Here is a 19,874-nt window from a genome sequence, read left to right on the forward strand (position 1 = left end):
CCAAGAAAGCTCAGAGTAAGTGGAGACACACCTAAAGGTGTGCATGAAGGAGGCCCAGAATGTAGGGCTGATCCCTAGAGGGGTGGGACCAGGACAGAGCTGGCCACTGCTCAGGCCCGAAGGCTCAACACAGGGGACATAAGGCAAGGGAACACAGCCATGGGTAGGGAGGACTTCCATGTGGGACTTGTGGTTGCTGGAGGGAGGGAGGGAAGGAGGGAGGGAGGGAGGGAGGGAGGGAGGGAGGGAAGGAGGGAGGGACTGCTACACCACAGATTTCACATCCACCTGCTGTACAAGTCCATGGCCTGGCCCAACACTTGAAACTGGGGTACAGGTTCGCAAAGTGGCCCCAAGAGCAGAGACAAATACCAAGCACAACCCCAATCCCTGTAAAAGCACGGGCTGTTTGTTCCCTGGTTAGATGGTGGAGCACGCTTCCTGTGGAACAGCATCCTGTACTTGGAAGGGGACACCTTGTCTGCCTCTCCACAGGAATGAAGGCCAGACCAAGGCTGACGCTGCCCGGGAGCCATAGGGACAGAGTCGGGGCCCTGGCACGGGATGCCAACCCTTGCTCAGCCAGCAGTGGCCCAGCAGGCAGGAGCGAGTACTGGCACGAACAACTCCCTTCCCTCCAGGTGGATGTGGACCTTCTCCAAGGCAGGTGCTGCCTTTGGGCCCCCAAAATACTGCCGGCACCTCTGCCCCACCCCCATTGCAACAGCATACAGTCGGGCTCCCAGGAGTCTTGCCCTACCAGGTGAGACTAGCTTCAGCAGGGTGGCCTATGGAGGTGACACAGTGAACTGAATTCATTGTTGGGAGGTGAGCCTCCCAGTAGCCACCAGTGGACAGAGGAGGTCATGGTCTTCCAGTGCGGGGCAGTGGGTGTTGAGCCCAGCAGGTCACATGGCAGCAGGGCCAGGCATCTGAGCAATTTCTAAGGATGTCTCATCCAGGGACGGCCACATACATTATACCAGCAAGTATAACAGAGGAGGGAGAGACTAAGGTGAAGCCAGGGGTGAGTCAGGAGCGGGGAGGCTGGAGGGAGCATACCACAGCCTCTCTTCACCAGGCCCTCTGCCATCCCCACCGACAGTGGAGGTGTTTACTGGTCTCTCCTCCATGTCCCGTCACAGCCCACAAGAGGCTCCACCCCCTTCAGTAGACACCTCCTCTCTGCCAGCAGCCATGACCAAGTCTATCACCTGACATCCTAATGCTGCTCTCCCTGCGTGGACCCGAAACCACAACTATCCACGAGAGCAGGGCTACGCAGGGGAGGCAGGAAGGGAGATCTAGTGAGGAACTGGCTGGTGGGAGGTTAGGGGTCCCATATGGGTCCAGTGCCAGCCATACGGAGCTTGCAGACGCTGGGCAAGCAGCGGTCATCGAGGTTGGCAAGCCCTGCCCCCTCCAGGAGCCTGGACCAGGCTTTCTAGGAGACAGGCCAAGACACAGCAAGGCTAAGGAGGAAGCTATGGGAGCCCCCAAAACTGGGGATGGGATGGACTCTGAAGTAGTGGCCATTACCCCTAGAGCCAATCCCCCAGTAATCCACATACCTGTGGGGGCAGCTTGTCACTGTCCAGCAGCTTCACCTTGGTCTCCAGTGGCCTGATGTAGGTGGAGGAGGGATCTGAAGGGCAGAGGGGAAGAACAGGGTACGTTAGCCACCAGGAGCTCACCCCATGGGCACACCCCACTCTAGCCTAGTGCTCCCTCAATATGGTCTGGTTTCCAGAAAGGTGATGGTTAGTTCCCTGGCCTACATACCCCCCCCAACCCCTGGGGTGTGATTCCTTCTGATTCCAGGAGGTTTTGTATCCAAGCATAGTTGGCATAAATAGCCCACAGCCAGAGACAGCCCCTCCTCAGGGCCCAGAGTCTAGAAGCCTCCTCTCTACTATGTAGTGGGGAAACGGTCTTCTTCAAGGAAGTCAGAGACCCTAGTGGATGGGTAGAGAGACATGCAGACAGCAGCTGGGGCAGAAAGACCCTCCCTGAATGTGAGCAACACCAGGCAGTAGCCTAAGGGCCCAGGGCTTGGAGAGGAGCAAAAGTAGGGGGGATTTTTAAAAAGCCCATACCCTAGGCTCTGTGCTCCCTTCTCCACCCCCAAAGAGGACACTTGCGGGGAGTTCCTCAGTCACCAACCATGAGGCCCAAACAACCCCACTTATAACACAACTCAAGAAACAAAGTCCACCCTCCCTCACCATGCTGCCCCCGCTTTTTCATCCCATCAGAAAAGCTGGCAAAAGTCTCACTGCATGCCAGCTCCATTCTGCTGCCCCCGCCTGCCTACCCTGCAGTGCCCCCACACCCCCCCCCGTCTTCCTCCCCAGCAGCAGAGGGGCAGACGGACCATCCTCATGCCCGGGCTGCAGTGGAAGGCATTTGACTCAAGGACCGAAAGTCAGGCAGGGAAGACACAAACAGGCATGGGGACTCTGCAGTCCTACCCTAAGCACCCTGTGAGGTTGACGGTATGGGACACCTCAGTCAGCCAGACACCCAGTTAAGATGGACTGTTGTACCTCTTACTAGAGGTTCTGTCCACCAGCTCAGTGAGCCACCACCTGTATCCCCTCTCGCAAAGGATGCAGGGTCTCCGAGGTACTTCATACCCTAACCCTCAAAGTCAGAACAAGGCAGGGGCAGCAGACACGCTGAGCAAAACCGGCTACTGAGCCCACCTCAGGGTAGGGCTGGGGAATAAACTCCATGGGCTTCTACAATTCCTATGTGAACAGAAGGGGATGGGATCTGCATTAGACAGGACAGACACATCAACCATGGGAACAAGGGGGCATCTGCCCCTTCCAGCACAAAGCCAGCATGAACCCAGGGAAGCCTGCCCTTGATGCCCCCATGCTGATAACTTGACCCCCCCGCTATCCACAGGCTCTAATAAGAGGTGGCTATAAAGCCCACCACTGACCATCAGGAACTTAAGTCCCCAGGGATACCTAGGCTCACACAGATGGGCTCTGACTTGCCTGTTAAGGGACACTTTCTGCCCCAGGGAGGGTACCTAAAGAACCCTCAGGAGCCCCCACCCACTCAGCCTAGATCAGGGACCAGCAGAGCATCTGATACAGCCCAGAACAGGAAAAAGTGTGGGAACAGGGGAGCAGGGAGCAAGGCCCAACCCACAGGCTGGAGAACAAAAAAACCAGAGCCTCCCTCCTCCTCATTCCCAATAGTCACCTCTTAGGAATGTGGAGCCTTTTACAGGGGAGGAGAGGAGGGCAGCTCCCTGGTAAGGCCTGGCCAGCACATCCTCAGGAATGACAACAGTGCCCGGCACAGGGTAGCTCCAAAGGGCAATGCTGCCCGGGGGCCCAGCCTCACTGCACAGCTCCTCACTGAGTTTCCAAGTATTCAGGAGACCCTCTCACACTCCAGGGAAGCACAGGAAACTGTAATTCAAATAACCCAAGGCATGGACTAGACCAGTCTCTCCACTTGGGCCCTGCCTACAAGGCTCTAGTCATCTACAGAGGCTGCAGCCAGGGATGCCTCGGTTTACTCCTGGGTCAGACAATACTCAAGAGCAATTCTTGTAATGACTCTACTCACAGGCAAGCTGGGAAAAGGCTCCACACTCAGGGAATAGCAGGTCTCTTTGAGAGCAGAAAGGCAAACATGGAACAAATGGGACTCTCCAGATCCTACAACCTGTCAAGGGAACACCAGCTACGCAGCAAGAGGTCGGGGACATTCCAGAAACCCACCCCTGTGAGGGCTAGGGATGTAGCTCAGTTGGTAGGGTGCCCACCTACCAAGCATGAGGTCCTGGGTTCAGTCCTCAGCACTCACTCTACAGACTGTAGACCTGACACTCGGAGGTGACAGTGGGGGAAGTGGGGGTGAGGAGAGCAAAGGCAGCCTTGGAAACACAGATAGCTTGAAGCCAGCCTAAGCTACAAGAAACCCTTGAGTTTAAAGGCTAGCCCCATTCTGCAGGCCAGCCTTTGGGACCATGCTGGACAGAGCTCTGGAGTGGAGGTGACTTGCTCTCAGAGAGACATGAACATTCCTATAATCCTCTTCTGGATTCTCTGCTGTAGTAGAATTCCCTGGCTTGGCTGCAAGCACTCAGTCCCCCAGGGGCAGTCCCCAACCCAGGGGGAGACCCAGCCAACTACCACCAAGTGAAGATGGTAAGGGGTCCACGGTCACTGTCCCTTACAACCATAGAACCATTCAGAAAGTGGTGGGGGAGAAGCCTCCGGCCTTCAGCATTTACTCTTTCAGTCAGAGGTGTGGCTCACATGAGAAACGTGTGATTTTTTTTTTTTTACTTATGCCATTTATAGTCAATTTTCAAATAATTCCAGAGCAAGAAGAGATCTTCCTTTTGAATTAGAAGAGTCGGTTCCCACCTCTTAGCTTCCTCCCACTCACGCTCACCGGCCATTCAGTTTTAAGTTCTCCAGAGTATGACCCTGTCCCCACCCGGTTTCCCAAACCAGACTCTCCCAGTGCCCGGCAGCTGGGCCAGGAGCAGGGAGGAAGGGACAGCAAGAGAGGGTGCCTAGGCGGGGACTGCCAGGCTGGATACTAACTCCCCAAGGAGGCTCACGCCCCTCGCTGGCCCTAAAACTCACTCATGAGCTCATCAGGTACCTCCCAGACTCCAGGAGATGAGTGGGTAATTAAATTAATCCCAGCCCCCGCCGCGCGCGCACACACACCCCGCAGTAATGAGGGCTGGGCCACAAGGGAGAGAAACACCACTTCCCAGCTAAGCGGCTTGCAGGCAAAAGTGAAGTGCCCACAGGAGGGGCCTGTGAAGAGCTGGTAAGGTGTCCTCTGGGATCTGCCCAGTTCTCTTTGCACGCAACAAACCAGTTCTGAGAGGGTCATGGTCCAGTTTCTGTACAGACTCTATTCCTAGCAGCAGAATCCAGCCCCCTCCACGCACCTACCCCTACCCCTGATTCTCCATCCTTGGGTATCCTGTTTCCTAGGGAACCTGTGGGTCGACTTTGTGGAAGGACACTGTCTCCCCCCCCCCCCCATCTCAAGTACCCTGAGCTTGTTCTGCTGATGACCTTCAGGTCACAGGCCACTCAAAGCCTGTGAGGAATGTCTAGGTCACGTGGCCCATACAGTCTGGTTTCTCTTCCTGGCAAGACACTACCACCTACCTCAGCCTCTTCTCCGACCTCCTGCCCCTGGCTCTGAGGCCATGAGTTCCCATAGTCAGCAGCACCAGCTACAGGGAGGTCTCAAGGAATGAAGGGGAGCAGGGAGTTATTTATGGAATGACCCCAGGAAGTCTGGGGACAGAAGTAGAGAAGCAAGAGGCAGAAGAAGCCAGTTAAAGGACAGCAAAGTCAGCCCATGCTCCAATGGGCTCTTAGGGTAGAGAGGGAGCATCAAATACCACCCACTTGGGGGGCAGGGTGCGACACCACATGTCCAGACAGAAGGCCTTAGGACAGTTGGGTGAAGTGGGCAGGGAGCTCAGAAGGGACGAGGAGATGGGCAGGGTACCAATAGGGCCTGCTACGGGGCTGAGGAGAAGGTGGGAAGTGGTGCCTCCTTTCTGGGTTCCCTTCCAGTGCCGCCTCTGTAGCAACCCTTTCTTCTAAGCAAGAGCCTGACAGCTCCCTTCCCTGACTTTGTCACTGTCTGCTAGGTCTGGGGACAACCAGACCTCTTGGCAGATCATTAGCAGGTGACCTGGGCACATGGTGTCCCTCGACCCTATTCTTCCACCCTATTCCCCCAGTCGCCCACCCCACCCCAGTCCTCAGGGATTGTGACCAGAAGCTATAGGGGGCTACGGGAGTTGGCTCATGGGGCCACTAAGCAACCAGTCCAGATGCCATAACTGTCTTCTTCCTCTACATCGGCAGGGGTTGGTATTGTCAATGGCAGCCTGGGACTGGTGTCTGCACAGGTCAGAAGTGTGACTTTAAGAAAGGACCTACATCATTCACTGGCCCCTTCCCCATCTGGTCATGCAGGAGAAGGCCAGGCTGAGGGCAGGAGAAGGCCAGTCTGAGGGCAGGAGGAGGCTAGTCTGAGGGCAGGAGGAAACTAGTCTGAGGGCAGGAGGAGGCTAGTCTGAGGGCAGGAGGAGGCTAGTCTGAGGGCAGTCTTTCTGTGTCCTTACTTTCTTCCTCCCAGCCCTGGGCTTGCCTGCGCAGGGGAAGACACGGTGCCCCCACATACACTCGGCATGTGAAGCCTGCAGAAGAGCAACCTGCTGTGTCTTGCTCTGGGATAAACCCCAACACGCAGCCAAAATGTTGGGCCATGGAAAGCAAGGAGAGCAGGTCTGAGGGTGGACCTCCTACTCTGTTACCACAGAGTGACCACAGCCACTGCCTGTGCTTCCCAGATCCCTCCCGGTCTGTGTGAGTCCCACAGATCCCCTCAGACCTTCCAGTGTGCAGGGAGGCATCATCCCCTTCACAGTCTTCAACAAAGCCCAGGGACTCCCAGAGTCATGCAGACAGGACAGGGCCAGTGAGAACAGGCCCTGAACTCTCCTCAGGGATCTTGGGACCCCAGCTACCAGGGTCCAAGCACCAGGATCACCATCAGACAGGCCCTTTCAAGCAAGCCCCAACATGACCACAAATGCTTATGAAGGGCCAGCCATGTCCTCATTCCTCATTGTTATCGGACGCCCCCAGCTTACAGATAAAGGAACTGGGGCTCAGGAAGGTAGGAAGGTGGCCTCGAGTCCTGGGAGGGGTAGTAGCTAGGTCTTACTTCAGACACCGGGCACAGACGCTGTGGCCTCCTCTCCCCGGGCGGCCTTCCTCACCATGGGCTCCATATGGCAGCAAAGGTTACCCTGACCACGCTTCCTGCTCAACAGCAGATGGTCCAGGGTTGCAATCCCTGGTAGCTGCTGCCCACGAGCCAGGTCAGAAAGGTCTGGGAAGTGACACGCTCCTGAACCCAGCTCCTCTGCTGCCTGCCTGCAGACTCCCTCGAAAGCCCCGGGTGCTCTGTTTCAATCAAGTCTACTCAGAAGAACCACCAAGTTTCACAACAACTCGGGCTACCAGAGAGGAGAGGAGCTCCCCCATCGCTAGGGGAGAAGGAACTGTCGGCTGGCCTCTGCCGGATAGAAGTCTCTGGAACACGGGAGATCCCTAGCAAGTCTGTGGTGAGAATACAGCCATCAAGACAGCATAGGAAGGTGCTTGCTTCCCTTCCTCAATGCTCAATGGGCTCATTCTGGCCTCTCTATTCCTTGGGGACCTGCCAGGTAGGTGGTGAGATTCTGCGTTCCAGAGCGGGCTGTCTGCTGGAAAGTGCAGAGCCAGACACCCCTGGGACCAGGAGAGCAGTGCGCCCCCTTCTGGGAGGGGCTGTGACTTGATGGATAGGTGACAAGGACAATTATGTCTACTGAAGGGGTACAGCCTCAGGAGAGGAGGCAGACGAAAGGCAGAACATGTGGGAGGATGGGGTGTACCGACACCACACAGAGCAAATGCAGCTTTGTGGCACCTCACAGGAATGGGAGCACCTGCGCCGAGACCGTGAGCACAGAAGCTGTGTGGGTCCCCACTGCTTTCTGGCTGCCAGTGTAGCCCTGAGAGTCTCAGGCACTGTTCACAGATACAGCAGGACGTCAGTGGGAGGTGCATCAGGAAGCACCTGGCAAAGCAGGTCAGGCGAGCCGGGCGCTCGCACCAAGTGTGTCACCGAGTGTCGCAGTCTGCCATGGGGGCATGCAGGATGGCACAGGGCACCTCGGCTGCGGCACGGTTCTAGTGTCCAGGAGGGGTGGAAGAAAACTGTGCTCCCAGTTACAACCACAAGTCTCAGTGAACATATGCTGTGTCCCAGGCTTGAGGCTCTTCCGGGCCACCCGCTGGGGCGTGGGGAAGGGTTTCTCCTTCCCTCTCCTGTCTCACGGCACAATTATCTTCACAGTACAAGGAGACTCACACTCCTCTGTGAGCGCGGGCCCTAGATGCCCTATTCTGGATTTCATTAACCCTAGCCCTTCTTCCTCTCCAGGATCTCCATTTCAAGATTACCGGGCAAGCCCACAGCCCTCGGCCTAGCTAGACTTGGGGTGAGGAAGGATCTAGCACAGCCTCCCACCACACGCCCTTAACCCAGGTCCTCCCCAGTCATAAAATCATTTTGTTGCTACTTTATAGCTGTGACTTTGCTACTGTTATGAATCACAGTGTTAGCATCTGTGCTTTCTGATAGTCTTGGGTGACCCCTGCGGAAGGGTCATTCAACCCTCTACAAATGTGTTCCTCTACAACATACACAATTAGATAGATAGACAGACAGACAGACAGACAGGCAGGCAGACAGAGATAGGCTGTCAGGCCGACAAGTCAGAAAGATGGCTTATGGGCAAAGGTACTTCCTGAGTCCCGTTCTCTAGAACCCACACAGTGAAAGGAGAGGCCAGACTCTCTAATGTTGTCCTCACACAGCACACATGAACCAAGGTGTACAAGCACCCATTTGTGCATATACACGGGTAATCTCAATCTCTCCCTCCCTCCACCCCCCCCACACGGATGGATGGACATTAATTAAAAAGTTGTTTTAACTGTTTCGCCGTCTGAAGCCAGGAGACAAGGGGAGAAGAGTATTATTTCTTCTATCTTCCCCTGCTATACTCAGACATGAAATGGGGCTTGGGGGCTCAGTGGGTAAGGGGGCTTGCTGCCAAGCCCAACAACCTGAGTTCAATCCCCAGGACCCATGATGGAAGAGAGCCAACTCCTGCAAGTTACTCTCTGAGACACATACGCTATAATGTGTGTGCGCACACTATACATATATACATACACACATATGTATGAATGTATATGAATGTAATGTTTTAAGTAATAAAAGGCACTGAATTACATGTTTGCCTATATGTAGAAGTGTTATGTGTATGTATGCACAAATACCCATAGACACACACACACAGATTTTAGTGTATGGATCCCATTCCGATATTGCTTTTTATCTTTAGATCATATTATTTAACCTTCAGAGAGAAAAGCATTTCTTAACTGAGAAAACAACAACAAAAAAGTCGCAGGCTATATGAGCTGCAGTGAGCATTAGAAACAGGTACCGACGTCGGGAGCCAAGCGGTCACGCGCTCGGCCGGAGCAGGCATAACTGAGGCCCATTTCAGAGTGGCCAGTACACACAGAATCCCTCAGCCCCACGAAGACAACGAAGACAACGCAAGGGACAGTCACCACAGGGGACCGAGAAGCCACGAAGCCACAATAGGGGAGGAGACCCTCCTATGCTGGGGAGCCGGCCTGTCAGTCACTGACAGGAGGAAAGGGCAAAGGCAGCCATGAGCCACAGGGGACAGCAGGAGGGCCACTGGCTGCCCAGCAGGAGAGGGTACCTGGCTTGGCTTTCTGCAGCTGAAAGGCTCCATCCTTCCAGAAACTGAGACACGGGTGCAGGATGGCTGCCAGCACGGCCTCCCCAGGAGGCCGGACACAGAGTGGTCAAATAATGATAAAAACACATCCGAGCTACACAGCTAACAAGGATACGTCTCTGGGGAGCAGGTCCCTGAGGGACACTAGGGACCCGGTTTATGTAAGGCTTTGGAACCCTGGGGAGCACGGCCTCATGCTGCTTCAGACAAGCTGCCAGACAGGAAGAATGAAAAACCACACACAGAAGGAAGAGTGCCAGACAGCAGTTCTTGGGGGAAGACAGAAGACACACAGGGCTCCCCCACCTCTGCCCTGCTCTGCTGTGTAGCCTGCTTCTTAGAAAGAAGAGGTCTGAGGCCAGGACGCCTTGCTGCTGTCCGTGTGATAGACAAGGGGTGCCATTTTGTCCGCTAGGCTCACTATTTCATATATTTGTTAGTAATTTTTTAAAGGTAAAAAGTCCTGACATTCAACAGGCCCCCAAAGCATAACACAAGGAACTCCAGATGCCCGTGCACCCCACTGCCAGGATCCGTTCCTAGCCTGCCTCCAGACAGCCCTGAAGTCCCTAAGAAAGACCTCCGTAGATACCTCAGATCTGAGGGAGCCTGCAGGAGGCAGGGTGTCAAGTCTGTACGTGGGACTAAGTCTGGTGGACAGGAAGCCTTCCTGACAGGAGGAAGCCTGTGAGAAGCAGCTCTCTGTCCCACCTGCTTTATGAGCTTGGCTCCTTCCTATTCCCGATTCTTTACCCGCTCCAAGAAAAGAGGGCAGAAGGCCCAGACCATCCAGAGGGCATGACAGGGCTGTGACTCCGTCTCCCGGGAGACAGCATCCCTGCAATTAATTAACCAGGACAGTGAGGATCTGCCTAGGGAGGAGAGGGGCAGGGATTATAAACAGTGTCTAACCAACAGCAGGGTGGTGGGAAAGATTAGGGACAAGCCTAGCCTGGCAGAGCCGCCCTGGCCAAGCTTCCTGTTGGGGAGGTACTCTCCAGTCACTGGGACCGGTAACAGGTGTTGAGCAGAGGCCAGTGCACAGGAGACTAGTCAGAAGGAATAGTGTCACGGCTGGGGAGAAGGCTCAGTGGGTAAATCACCTGCTGAGCAAGCATGAGGGCCTGAGTTTGATCCCCAGAACCATGAAAAGAGTCCTTCCCATTGGTCCGTGACTAATAACCCAGCGTGGGTGCAGAGGCCCAAGGAGAGCAGAGACCAGTCCAAGGCTCCCTGGCCAGCCCAGATTAGCTGAACCCACAAGCCTCAGGTTTGAGGAGACACCCTGGCTCAAAAGTAGAGGTGGAGAATGATCAAGAACAACGCTTGCCATTGACCTTTGGCCTCTCTGCACACATTCCTGAGACCTGCACACACATGCACACACACCCAAACCAGCAAACACACACACCAACCACACAACACACATACATGTATAACAAGAAGAAGAAAGGCAGTGGGACCGGGGCCAAGAGCCCCAGAGCCACCCTCCGTGCACCCCGGTACCTCAGCTTCCCCTAACGACAGGAGGGCTTTGTTCTGGGTAGGGGAGGTGAGCTGACTCTGGAATGAGTGATGAAAAGCAAAACCCAACCGATGTTCCTGCTGAAACTTCTAGAAGCCAGGAAAAGTGGTAGAAGGAAGGGAATTTTCCTCAAATCATCCCTGTGCACCTCCTCAGCATTCCTGACCTTGTTGTTTGGGCCTCCGAAGCTGTAGCTGGTGGAGGTAGCCATGGGAAACCGCCACCTACTTGACACTCAGAGTCAAGGCTGTGTGTTACTTCACACACACACACAGAGTCCTGGTTTCATTTACAACTGAGGGGAAATGTCCATCCTGAAAGATACTGTAGGGACTGAGAGGTCTCTAGATTCCCTCGCACAATGCTCCCCTGTGGGAAGGCTATGCAGGGTTTGTGCAGGGCTAACCTCAACTCATCTGAACACCTGCCTCCACCAGTTCACTGTGGGGGTCGCTAAACAGAGTGACAAAATCGGGGAAGGCAGAAACTAGAACCAGGTCCCAGAAAAAGGGTGGCACTGTGCCAGTCAAAGGTGAGTCTGTGTGCCTGTGTGTGCTAGGCAGTGCCTCCCTCTCAGCACAGTGGGGACCTGCACCAGACTCTCTCCAACCTCCCAAGGCATGGGGCAGTGTGTGTATACGGCCCTTTGGGGAAAGGGTGGCAGCCACTGCAGGTGCTGGCACGGAGATACAAGGGGCTGCCAACCAGCTCACTCAGTGGCCCTTTGGCCAGAGGCCTTCACCCAGAAATATAGCTGGAACCTTTGGATCCAAAGTTCTCTCCACAACAAGGAAGGAGGATCACAAATTCCCGGGCCTCAAAGGTCACCTCTGGCTTTTGGCACAGCCTGGAAAACCCTCCACTTCCTGCCCAGCACCTGGAACTCTCTAGTCACAGAGAAGCCTCACGGGCACATGACCATGTGCCAGTGACTAGTCACCTCTGAGCACCTCGGGCCATCATCTGTAAGCAAGAAGCTGGTGCCCCCACATGGGGCTGCTGGGGTCGGTAGACAGATTCTGGAATGTGGGGGCTAGAGACCTGTTGGGAAGGAGAGGGTTATAATCTCCCAGCTCTTTCAAGTCTCCGTCAGCACAAGCTATGGGTTTGAGTCCCAAACGGGCCATTTACTCCCTGTGTGGCGCTGACCTCAGTGGAGTCTCCGTCCATGAAGGAGATGAGTAACTCAAGTCTGGACATCGGAAGGGTGGCATTCACTGTTGCCCCAGGCTGTATGCCAGTCCTATAGGTATGGGTGGGAAGGAGCAGGCCAGACTGGGTCCCTGCAAACAGAGCAAGGTCCTAGTGTAAGAAGTCGGGGTCCACCTAGGAGCAGCTTCCCTGGAGGGTGTACCTCTCAGCCTATTCTCTCCTAGAGGCTGGCCAGGCCTGTGAGGCAGCAGGACCACTTCTAGTATGGAACTCTGGATTGTGGCTGACCAGAGGGACAGAGCAGGCTCTCCGCTCTCCCAACTGTGGCACCAGGTTATCAAACGTCTCCTGGGATCATCTGCTCACTGCTTCCCAGCTGAACTCTCTCTCCACATGCCTGAGCCTCGCTCCCTGAAGAGCTTGTCCTTGCCTCTCAGCCATCTCCTCCCATTTCCAGAGAGGCCTGTGTTCACCTCAGCACCAGAGCTGCTCACCTCTGGCCACAGCCTGTTTCGGAGGCTGTCCCCCACCACCCACCCACCTGTCAGTCCTTCTGCGGACGCTGGCCCAGCCCAGCATGGATTACCTCTGACCAGGGAATGAACGAGTCCCTCCTCAGGCTTCTAAGGCCACGTCCAGCACCAAAGCCCAGCATCTGTGGTGGAGAGAGAGGCTGACCGCCCTCATCCTTCTGTGCTACAAGCTTGTCTCACACCACAGGGTCCCCACAGGAACAGAGCGAGAGCCGGGAGTGCCCTGCTACCTACTGAAGACTCCCGTCAGCAGAAGGCGCCATCTACTCTGGCTAGCACCATCCCCAGATTCAAAGTTCCCTTGCCTCAGAGGGTCCCAGCCTCTCTTAGAACCAAACATCCTCCACCCCAGGCTCTCAGCAAGATGAGGGGTGTATGACAAGGGGTGCCGGAGTGCCTGCAGTCATAGAACAGCATCCCTGTGCAGGCGAAGGGGTGGGGGGCGTGTCTGTGACCGGGGCCGGGCCTGCTTCCACCTTGCTGGGTGCTTCTGGACATGTCCCTTCCATTCCCTGGGCCCCACAACAACCTTTTGTCAACAGGGAGCTGACAGTTTCCAGAACCCTGCAGCACAGGTGGCCATCAGTGGGTGGGTACAGGGGGGTATGGTTCACCCTGGCAGCATGCCATAGCACCTGCCCACAGTGCTGTGTTTCTTTAAGGGAGATATGAACCAGAAAAGACCCAAAGGTTAGTCAAGGACCAGTGCCAGGGTGAGGTCAATATTTGGTTACTAAGGAGAGCAAATAGGCCTTGGTCCTCCAGGAAAGCCCAGCAGGAGGGGCAGGGTATGAGAGATCTGCCCTCTGTGTCACCACTCCACAGGAGACAAGTAACAACCATCTTTTACTCCCAGCAGGGAAGATGGCACCAGGTCCTGGGCGGAGACCCTCGGGGCCTGGAGCACAAGAGCAAAGGGCCTGATTGGCAGCTGTCCCCAGCCAAAGGTGGACACCAACTTGTCTGAGGTCATGGGGCAAATGGAAGGTGAGGCCAGGACAAGAGCAAGGGCCCCAGAACACAGGCCCCACAACAGCCTGTGAGAACACCCAGGCCTTGAGTCCCTTCTCCCTGGCCCATGGCCAGTCGTTTGTCTCTACCCAAGGGACAATGCTATTGATAATGAGGGACAGGAATTACACTCTCACTGGGGAAAATAAAATTCCTATTTCATGAGAGTCTAGGGAAAGAAGAAAGGAAGGGAGGGAGGGAGGGAGGGAGGGAGGGAGGGAGGGAAAGAGGAAGGGACTCCATTTACAGTGTAGATATAAAGTTATCCCCTGTGGAGCTGGAAAGATGGTTCAGAGGTTAAGAGCACTGACTGCTCTTCCAGAGGTCCTGAGTTCATTTCCCAGCAACCACATGGTGGCTCACAACCATCTGTAATGAGGTCTGATGCCTTCTTCTGGTGTGTCTGAAGACAGCTACAATGTACTTACTCATATATATAAAATACATCTTTTTTTAAAAAAAAAAGTTACTCCCCTGTAAAGGATCATGTGTCGAGGCTCCTGACTGTATCATGAGGCTTTGTCATAATCAATTAATCCATCAGCAGACTTGCAGACGTTACAGAGAAGTTGTAGAATCTTCTCAAAGGGGGAAGTCTAGTTGAAAGCATTTCACTGGAAATGCATTCTTGGGAGCTGTGTTCTGTCCTGAATCTCTTCCCCTATGACCCTTTCTGCTTCCTAGTGCCCTGAGGTAAGCAGTCTCCTCCGTTAGACAATCCCACCACCATGATGTGCCTCCTGCTTCAAACCAAAATAAGTCCTTGGTCTCTGAACTGACACTCTGCCACAGCGATGGCAGGCTATCTAACACCTTCCCCTGAGAGAACGCTGACTATTCAATGCCTAACTGGAAAATCACCACCACCACCCAGTCAGTGGACATCAAAGCGTGCGTGAGTGTCTGGTAGAGGCTGCGGTGATGTGCAGAGGTCTGGCTTGGGCTCTGTGGTGTGGTGCTTACTGACATCTGCTCCGAAGAAACAAAAACCAGTGCCTCCCCCCAGCCCCACCCCACTCCCCACCAAGTCCCTCTGGTGCTCAGCTGAGAGGTGGGGCTGACCTAGAAGGCGTCCTTACTGACCACACGCCTGTCACCAGCAACTGACACACCCTTGCACTAGAAGAAAACAACACTCCTGAGGGAGGCTTTCCAGCAGGCCTGGGCTACGTGAGTTGTGCTTTTTAATTTACTTCCCAAGTTTCCTTCATGAACAGCCACCCACTTTGAAACTCTTTAAAAACAAACAAATAGGGGCTGGAGAGATGGCTCAGCGGTTAAGAGCACTGCTCTTCCAGAGGTCCCGAGTTCAAAGATCCCAGCAACCACACGGTGGCTCACAACCATCTGTCATGAGATCTGATGTCCTCTTCTGGTGTGTCTGAAGACAGCTACAGTGTACTTATATATAATAAATAAATTAAAAACAAAACAAAAAACAAAAAAACAAACACCTCTCTGCCTGCACCCCTCCACCACTGAACTCTGTGCTTCAGGCACTAAACCAGCTACTGCCTGGGCTCAGGAGCCCCCAGTCCTCAGGCACAAGCACCTAAGGTTTCTCAGCCCAGAGCAGGTAGGACTCTGAGGCCTGCTCTCTCGCCTTGTGGCCAAGAGACACATCTGAAGAGCCACACATAGGAAAGGCAGTAAGATCAGTTCCGTAGCTTGCTTTTTCCATGCATGTGTGGTCACATATGTGTTTGCAGGTATACATGCACATGTGAGATATCTTCCTGGTCACGCTCCACCTTACCAACTAAAGCAGAGTCTCTCATTTGAACCCAGAGTTTGCAGATCTAACAGGTTTAGCCAGCCAGCAGGCTTACTCCAGGGGATCTGGTCTTTTCCTCTGAAGTTCTGCCACCAGGGCCACCTGGCGTTCATGTGGATCCTGGGGATTTGAACTCTGATCCTGATACTTACACAGCAAGCACTTGACCTGCTGAGCCACCTCCCTAGTCAGCAAGCCTGGCAAGTCTCTGGCTTCAGTTCCCCTATCTATAAAAGAGTCACAACTAGTCAGGTAGCAAGACACCCAGGAATGAGGATGTTAGCTGAAGGGAGGCTGAGACAGGAGGATCGCCTCAAGCTCCATGCTAGCTTGGTCAAACAAAAAACAAAACAAAACAGGTGGACAGATGAACAGTGGTGACAAAATCACCTAGAACCACAGGGCAGGAAGGATGAGCAACGCACCACCGCACATGACTTCTCGGTGCCAGGAGACAGACAAGGCTCCGCACACCACGTGTGGGTGCTCTCACTCTCGCCATGGGTATAACAGTGATGACCAAGCTGGGAGTGTGCTCTCAGGGGGCTCAGGAGCCTCAGTGTGCTCAAAACGACCCCTGTGCCCTGAAGAAAGGTCTCCAGGACAAGAGACTGGGCTGAGAAAGTTGCCTGCCGGCTGCCAATCACAAAACCCGTGAATCAACAACCTCAAGGCAGCTCTGAGGGGGACGCCAAGGCCACGGGGTCTCATCCCCGACTGACACAGAAAACTCCAGACCAAGGGGAGAAGCCAGGCTCCCTCCAGGAATACATACTGCCTGTTACAATGCACTGGGAAGTCAGCTGTACCAAACAGGCAACAGCTCCCCTGGGCCTGTGGCCAAAGCACTTAGAGAGGGGACATGCCGGGCACTAGCCCCATACCCCCCTAACTTGACCAGAGCCTGTCCGGCCAAGATAACACAGCCCAGAACCTGCCAAGGACAGTTCATCACATCAGCTGGCACAGAATTTAAGTGTCCCACATCAGGCTGGGGACAGACCCTCCATTCTAGGCCAGGTTAATCCTGGTCTACTGGCCCTGGCTGTGATAATCCAACCTATGGCATTTCACTCACTGCTTCTTGCAAGGACTTCTCCTACCCTGAGAATGGAACCAAACCTCAACAGAAGCCCATGCCAGAACAGGGGATAGCATTCCTGTCCCTGCCCTGTGACCCTAGAGGAAGGGCAGCATTTACAAAGATAGGTCTACTCCTTTTTTTCTTTTCCCTTTTTTTTTAAATTAAACAACTTTATTTTAAAAAACAGATATAAATGTACAGATTTTATAAGCATTTTGTATAAAACTATATGAATATATTTTTTAGTACTTGATTTTTTTTTAAGGTTTGATAGCATGCATTGAAAACTTACAAGAAAACTTTGACTATGTCCATTTTACTGCTCTTTTCAACTGCCCAAAAGCCACAGTGGGCCAAGATCTCTACTTCGTTTACAGAACGACAGGGCCCACCTCACTCGAGACCCCTGATACAAGAGGCTAGAGGCAGGCAACTGGCAGACCCCATGTCTTTGGTCCTCTTGCACCTGTGGCTGAAGAGCCTCACTCAGGAAGGGCAGATGCAGACCCCAAGTTAGATGGGTAGACCCAATCTCCAGGCCACAGGCTTCAGGGAGACCAGCTGCAGAACTGGTCCTGTGTCATTAAGAGTGGGTGGCCCATGACAATTTGGTGCTTGCAGTTTGTTGGGGCGGGCAGCAGACAGAACTTTGCCACTGCCCGACAGTTTGCAGTAGCCACAGAGCACTCAGCCTACGCCTCATCTGCTGTCACAGTGGCTGGCCATCCCCTTGCTCTCCTTTGGAAATCAAGGTGTTGGACAGTGACACCCGCAGCTCTTCACATGACAACTTCCTCATAAACACTCTCAACTTCCCAGTTTACAGCCAAGGACACAAACCCCGAAAGCTCATGGGCTCAGCTGGCTACCCTAATCAATAGCACATGAGGGAAGCCTGACTCAAGTCCTGCCTTCACAGCCTCAGGGGTTGGGGGTGTTCTGGGGCTCACTCATTCCCCCCCCCGCCCCCAAGACTAGGCAGTCTGACCTCATTACGTCTTTCTCAATCGGTCACTGTAAGACTCGGACTATCTCACACTGCACAGGAACCAGCAGGCACTTTACATAGTGGTTTGGTTCCTAGGGTTCCTCTCTGATGCTGAGCAGCACGTGACTGAACTCTGCGGTCAAGGAAGCTCACACAGAAGAGGCAGCTGGAGAAAGGGCACCAAAACACACCCCACAGCCCCATGGGTACTCCAGTTTCCCGAACTAGAACCCACTGGCTCCTGAGAGCCCACCCTCATCACACCAGACGTACCCAGAGGCTCTAGAGGATCTCAGTTCCACCCTGATCTATGTCCTTCTCTCCCATCAGTCTGAGCCCCAAAAAGCAGCCCCAGCGAACCAGTTCTTTCTCCGGGATCCAAGGGCAGCATTAGAGGGAGACAGGTCTCACGCTTCCCTCTAGGAGCTAGGTATCTGCCTGTATCATCAAGAATATGTAGACCGAGACCACATCCACCTCAGGCTACCCATAGGACTGCACAGGATGGGGCAGATGGAGGCTCACCTGGCTGGGTCAGCCGTGGGCCCTCCTCTCTCCTGGACCTTGAGTGTTTCTCTTTCACCCACAGGGGCAGAACTGAAGTCTAGTGCTCAGCAGACAAGGGGTGTGTAGGGACTGAGATGGGGGCGGTGTCCCAGACCTGTCCTGTGATCAACTCCAAGGCCTAAAGTCATTCAGAAAACAAGATTGCCAATGGGCAACCTTCCCATGGCCATCGCTGTCGTGATGGGCAGAACTGAGCATGCCTGGATCTAAGAGCTGGAACAGTGCAAGCTTGGGCAAGTTACCCTGGCAACCAAATAACTTTGGCAGTACTCCATTTAGGCAGCTTAAAAATATGCAGACATGCAGGGCTGGCAGGGACAGCAAAGAGGGAATTCAAATCACAGAGTCCAGAGTCCTGCACATGTCCTATAGCAGGAGCCCACACTCCTCAGGAGCCTCCATGCTGGGCTTTATGGCCTCGGAGTCACAGACACCAGCACAAAGAGCTGCCCTGGTGCTCCAGCAGCCAAGAGAGGGGAGCCAGTAAGCACCAAGGTGACAAACCTTCTGAGGCGCTGCTGCACTAGACTAGGCAAGGCACTCAGCCCAGCCACTTGCTTGACTACCCCCTCCACGTCAGAGAACAGTGTAGCTGGGCAAAGGCTTAAGAGATGCCTCAGACCTTCCCAATTTTCGGGAGAAATCACTGTGGCCCAAGATGGGGGAGGTGCTTGGTTGGTCACATGGGCATGGCTGGAGTGCCCAGGCTGCAAACCCAACACTGTAACCCCTCAGCTAGGCCAGGCATCAGCCATGAGGTGATGCAATGTTCCCTCAAACTGAAACACACCCCCCAACTCCAGGTACTGTGCACAGCCCACACAGGACCAGTGCAAGAGTTTGCATCAGGACTGCCCCAGGGAGGAACAATATCCTAAAACACCCTGGAAATCAGCTGGGTCTCAGGAATGGAAGGAAGGAAGCTTTATGCAAAGGAAGCCCCTCTGCCCGGAGACAGGTACCCCAGAGTTCCACTGTAGGCAAGAAATCCCCTTATACACCTTACACTTACATGTGCACACAAATGTACAAACTAGTACATATGCACTCAAACCAACAAGTGCACAAAACATGTGTGCTCCCACAAACACCCCCATGCAAATATGCATGCGTCCAAACACGCACAAATATGCATGTGCACACGCATGCACATACAGGTATGCACACTCACACACATGCACATGTGTGCACACACAGGTATGTATGCACAGTCTCGCCAGGGTCTTGACACCGGGGGAGAACAGTATCGAGCTGGGAGGCTGTCGGGGGTCATTTATTTCAATTATTAAAACAACAGCCACTTACTCACGAGCCTTCTCTAATGCCACTTAATTACCTAGTACATAAAACTGCCCTTGAATCTTAGCAGGGTAATAAATCAGGTCAGGACCAAGGGGTCTAAAGAATTCTAGGTAGAGGTTTTAGGGATGATGAGTCACCCCCTCACCTCTGCACCGCCCCCCCCCCCAGCAAGCAACAGAATACAGGTAAAGCCTCAACTACGGCAGGGACAGTTGGGTGGCTCTGCACTTAGCGTGTCCTGAGGCACCACCAAGCAGTTCTCCACCCGCTCCTCTGTCCACTCCTTGGGCCTGGGCCCCCGCCCCTGCCCTGCTGAGATCCATCCTTTGTGTGGCCAACAATAGCCCCGCCAGATGGCGCGGTGTGGCGGGCATCCCCTGTAAACCAATTGCTCATGCTGTCGGCCCCTACTGGGGGGCTGTGAGCAGGAGGCCTGGGAACTGGCCCAAGCCCCCTCCACACGCTCGCGAACACACACACACACACACACACACACACACACACACACACACTGCATCCTGCCCTA

The 19,874-nt window shown here is 54.2% G+C and overlaps 1 protein-coding gene across 3 annotated transcripts in view; it reads right to left on the bottom strand.

Moving 5' to 3' along the window:
• Positions 1-19,874, bottom strand: part of CCDC85C (coiled-coil domain containing 85C) — a 66,469-nt gene that overhangs the window by 15,185 nt on the left and 31,410 nt on the right. For all 3 annotated transcript variants that reach the window (XM_080939080.1, XM_080939079.1, XM_080939078.1), the window contains exon 2: positions 1,572-1,645. In XM_080939080.1, the coding sequence (XP_080795206.1) occupies positions 1,572-1,645 (74 nt within the window). The remainder of the gene's footprint in view (positions 1-1,571; positions 1,646-19,874) is intronic.

This window comes from Micromys minutus, assembly GCF_963924665.1.
Source record: "Micromys minutus genome assembly, chromosome: 1".
Lineage (NCBI taxonomy): Eukaryota > Metazoa > Chordata > Mammalia > Rodentia > Muridae > Micromys > Micromys minutus.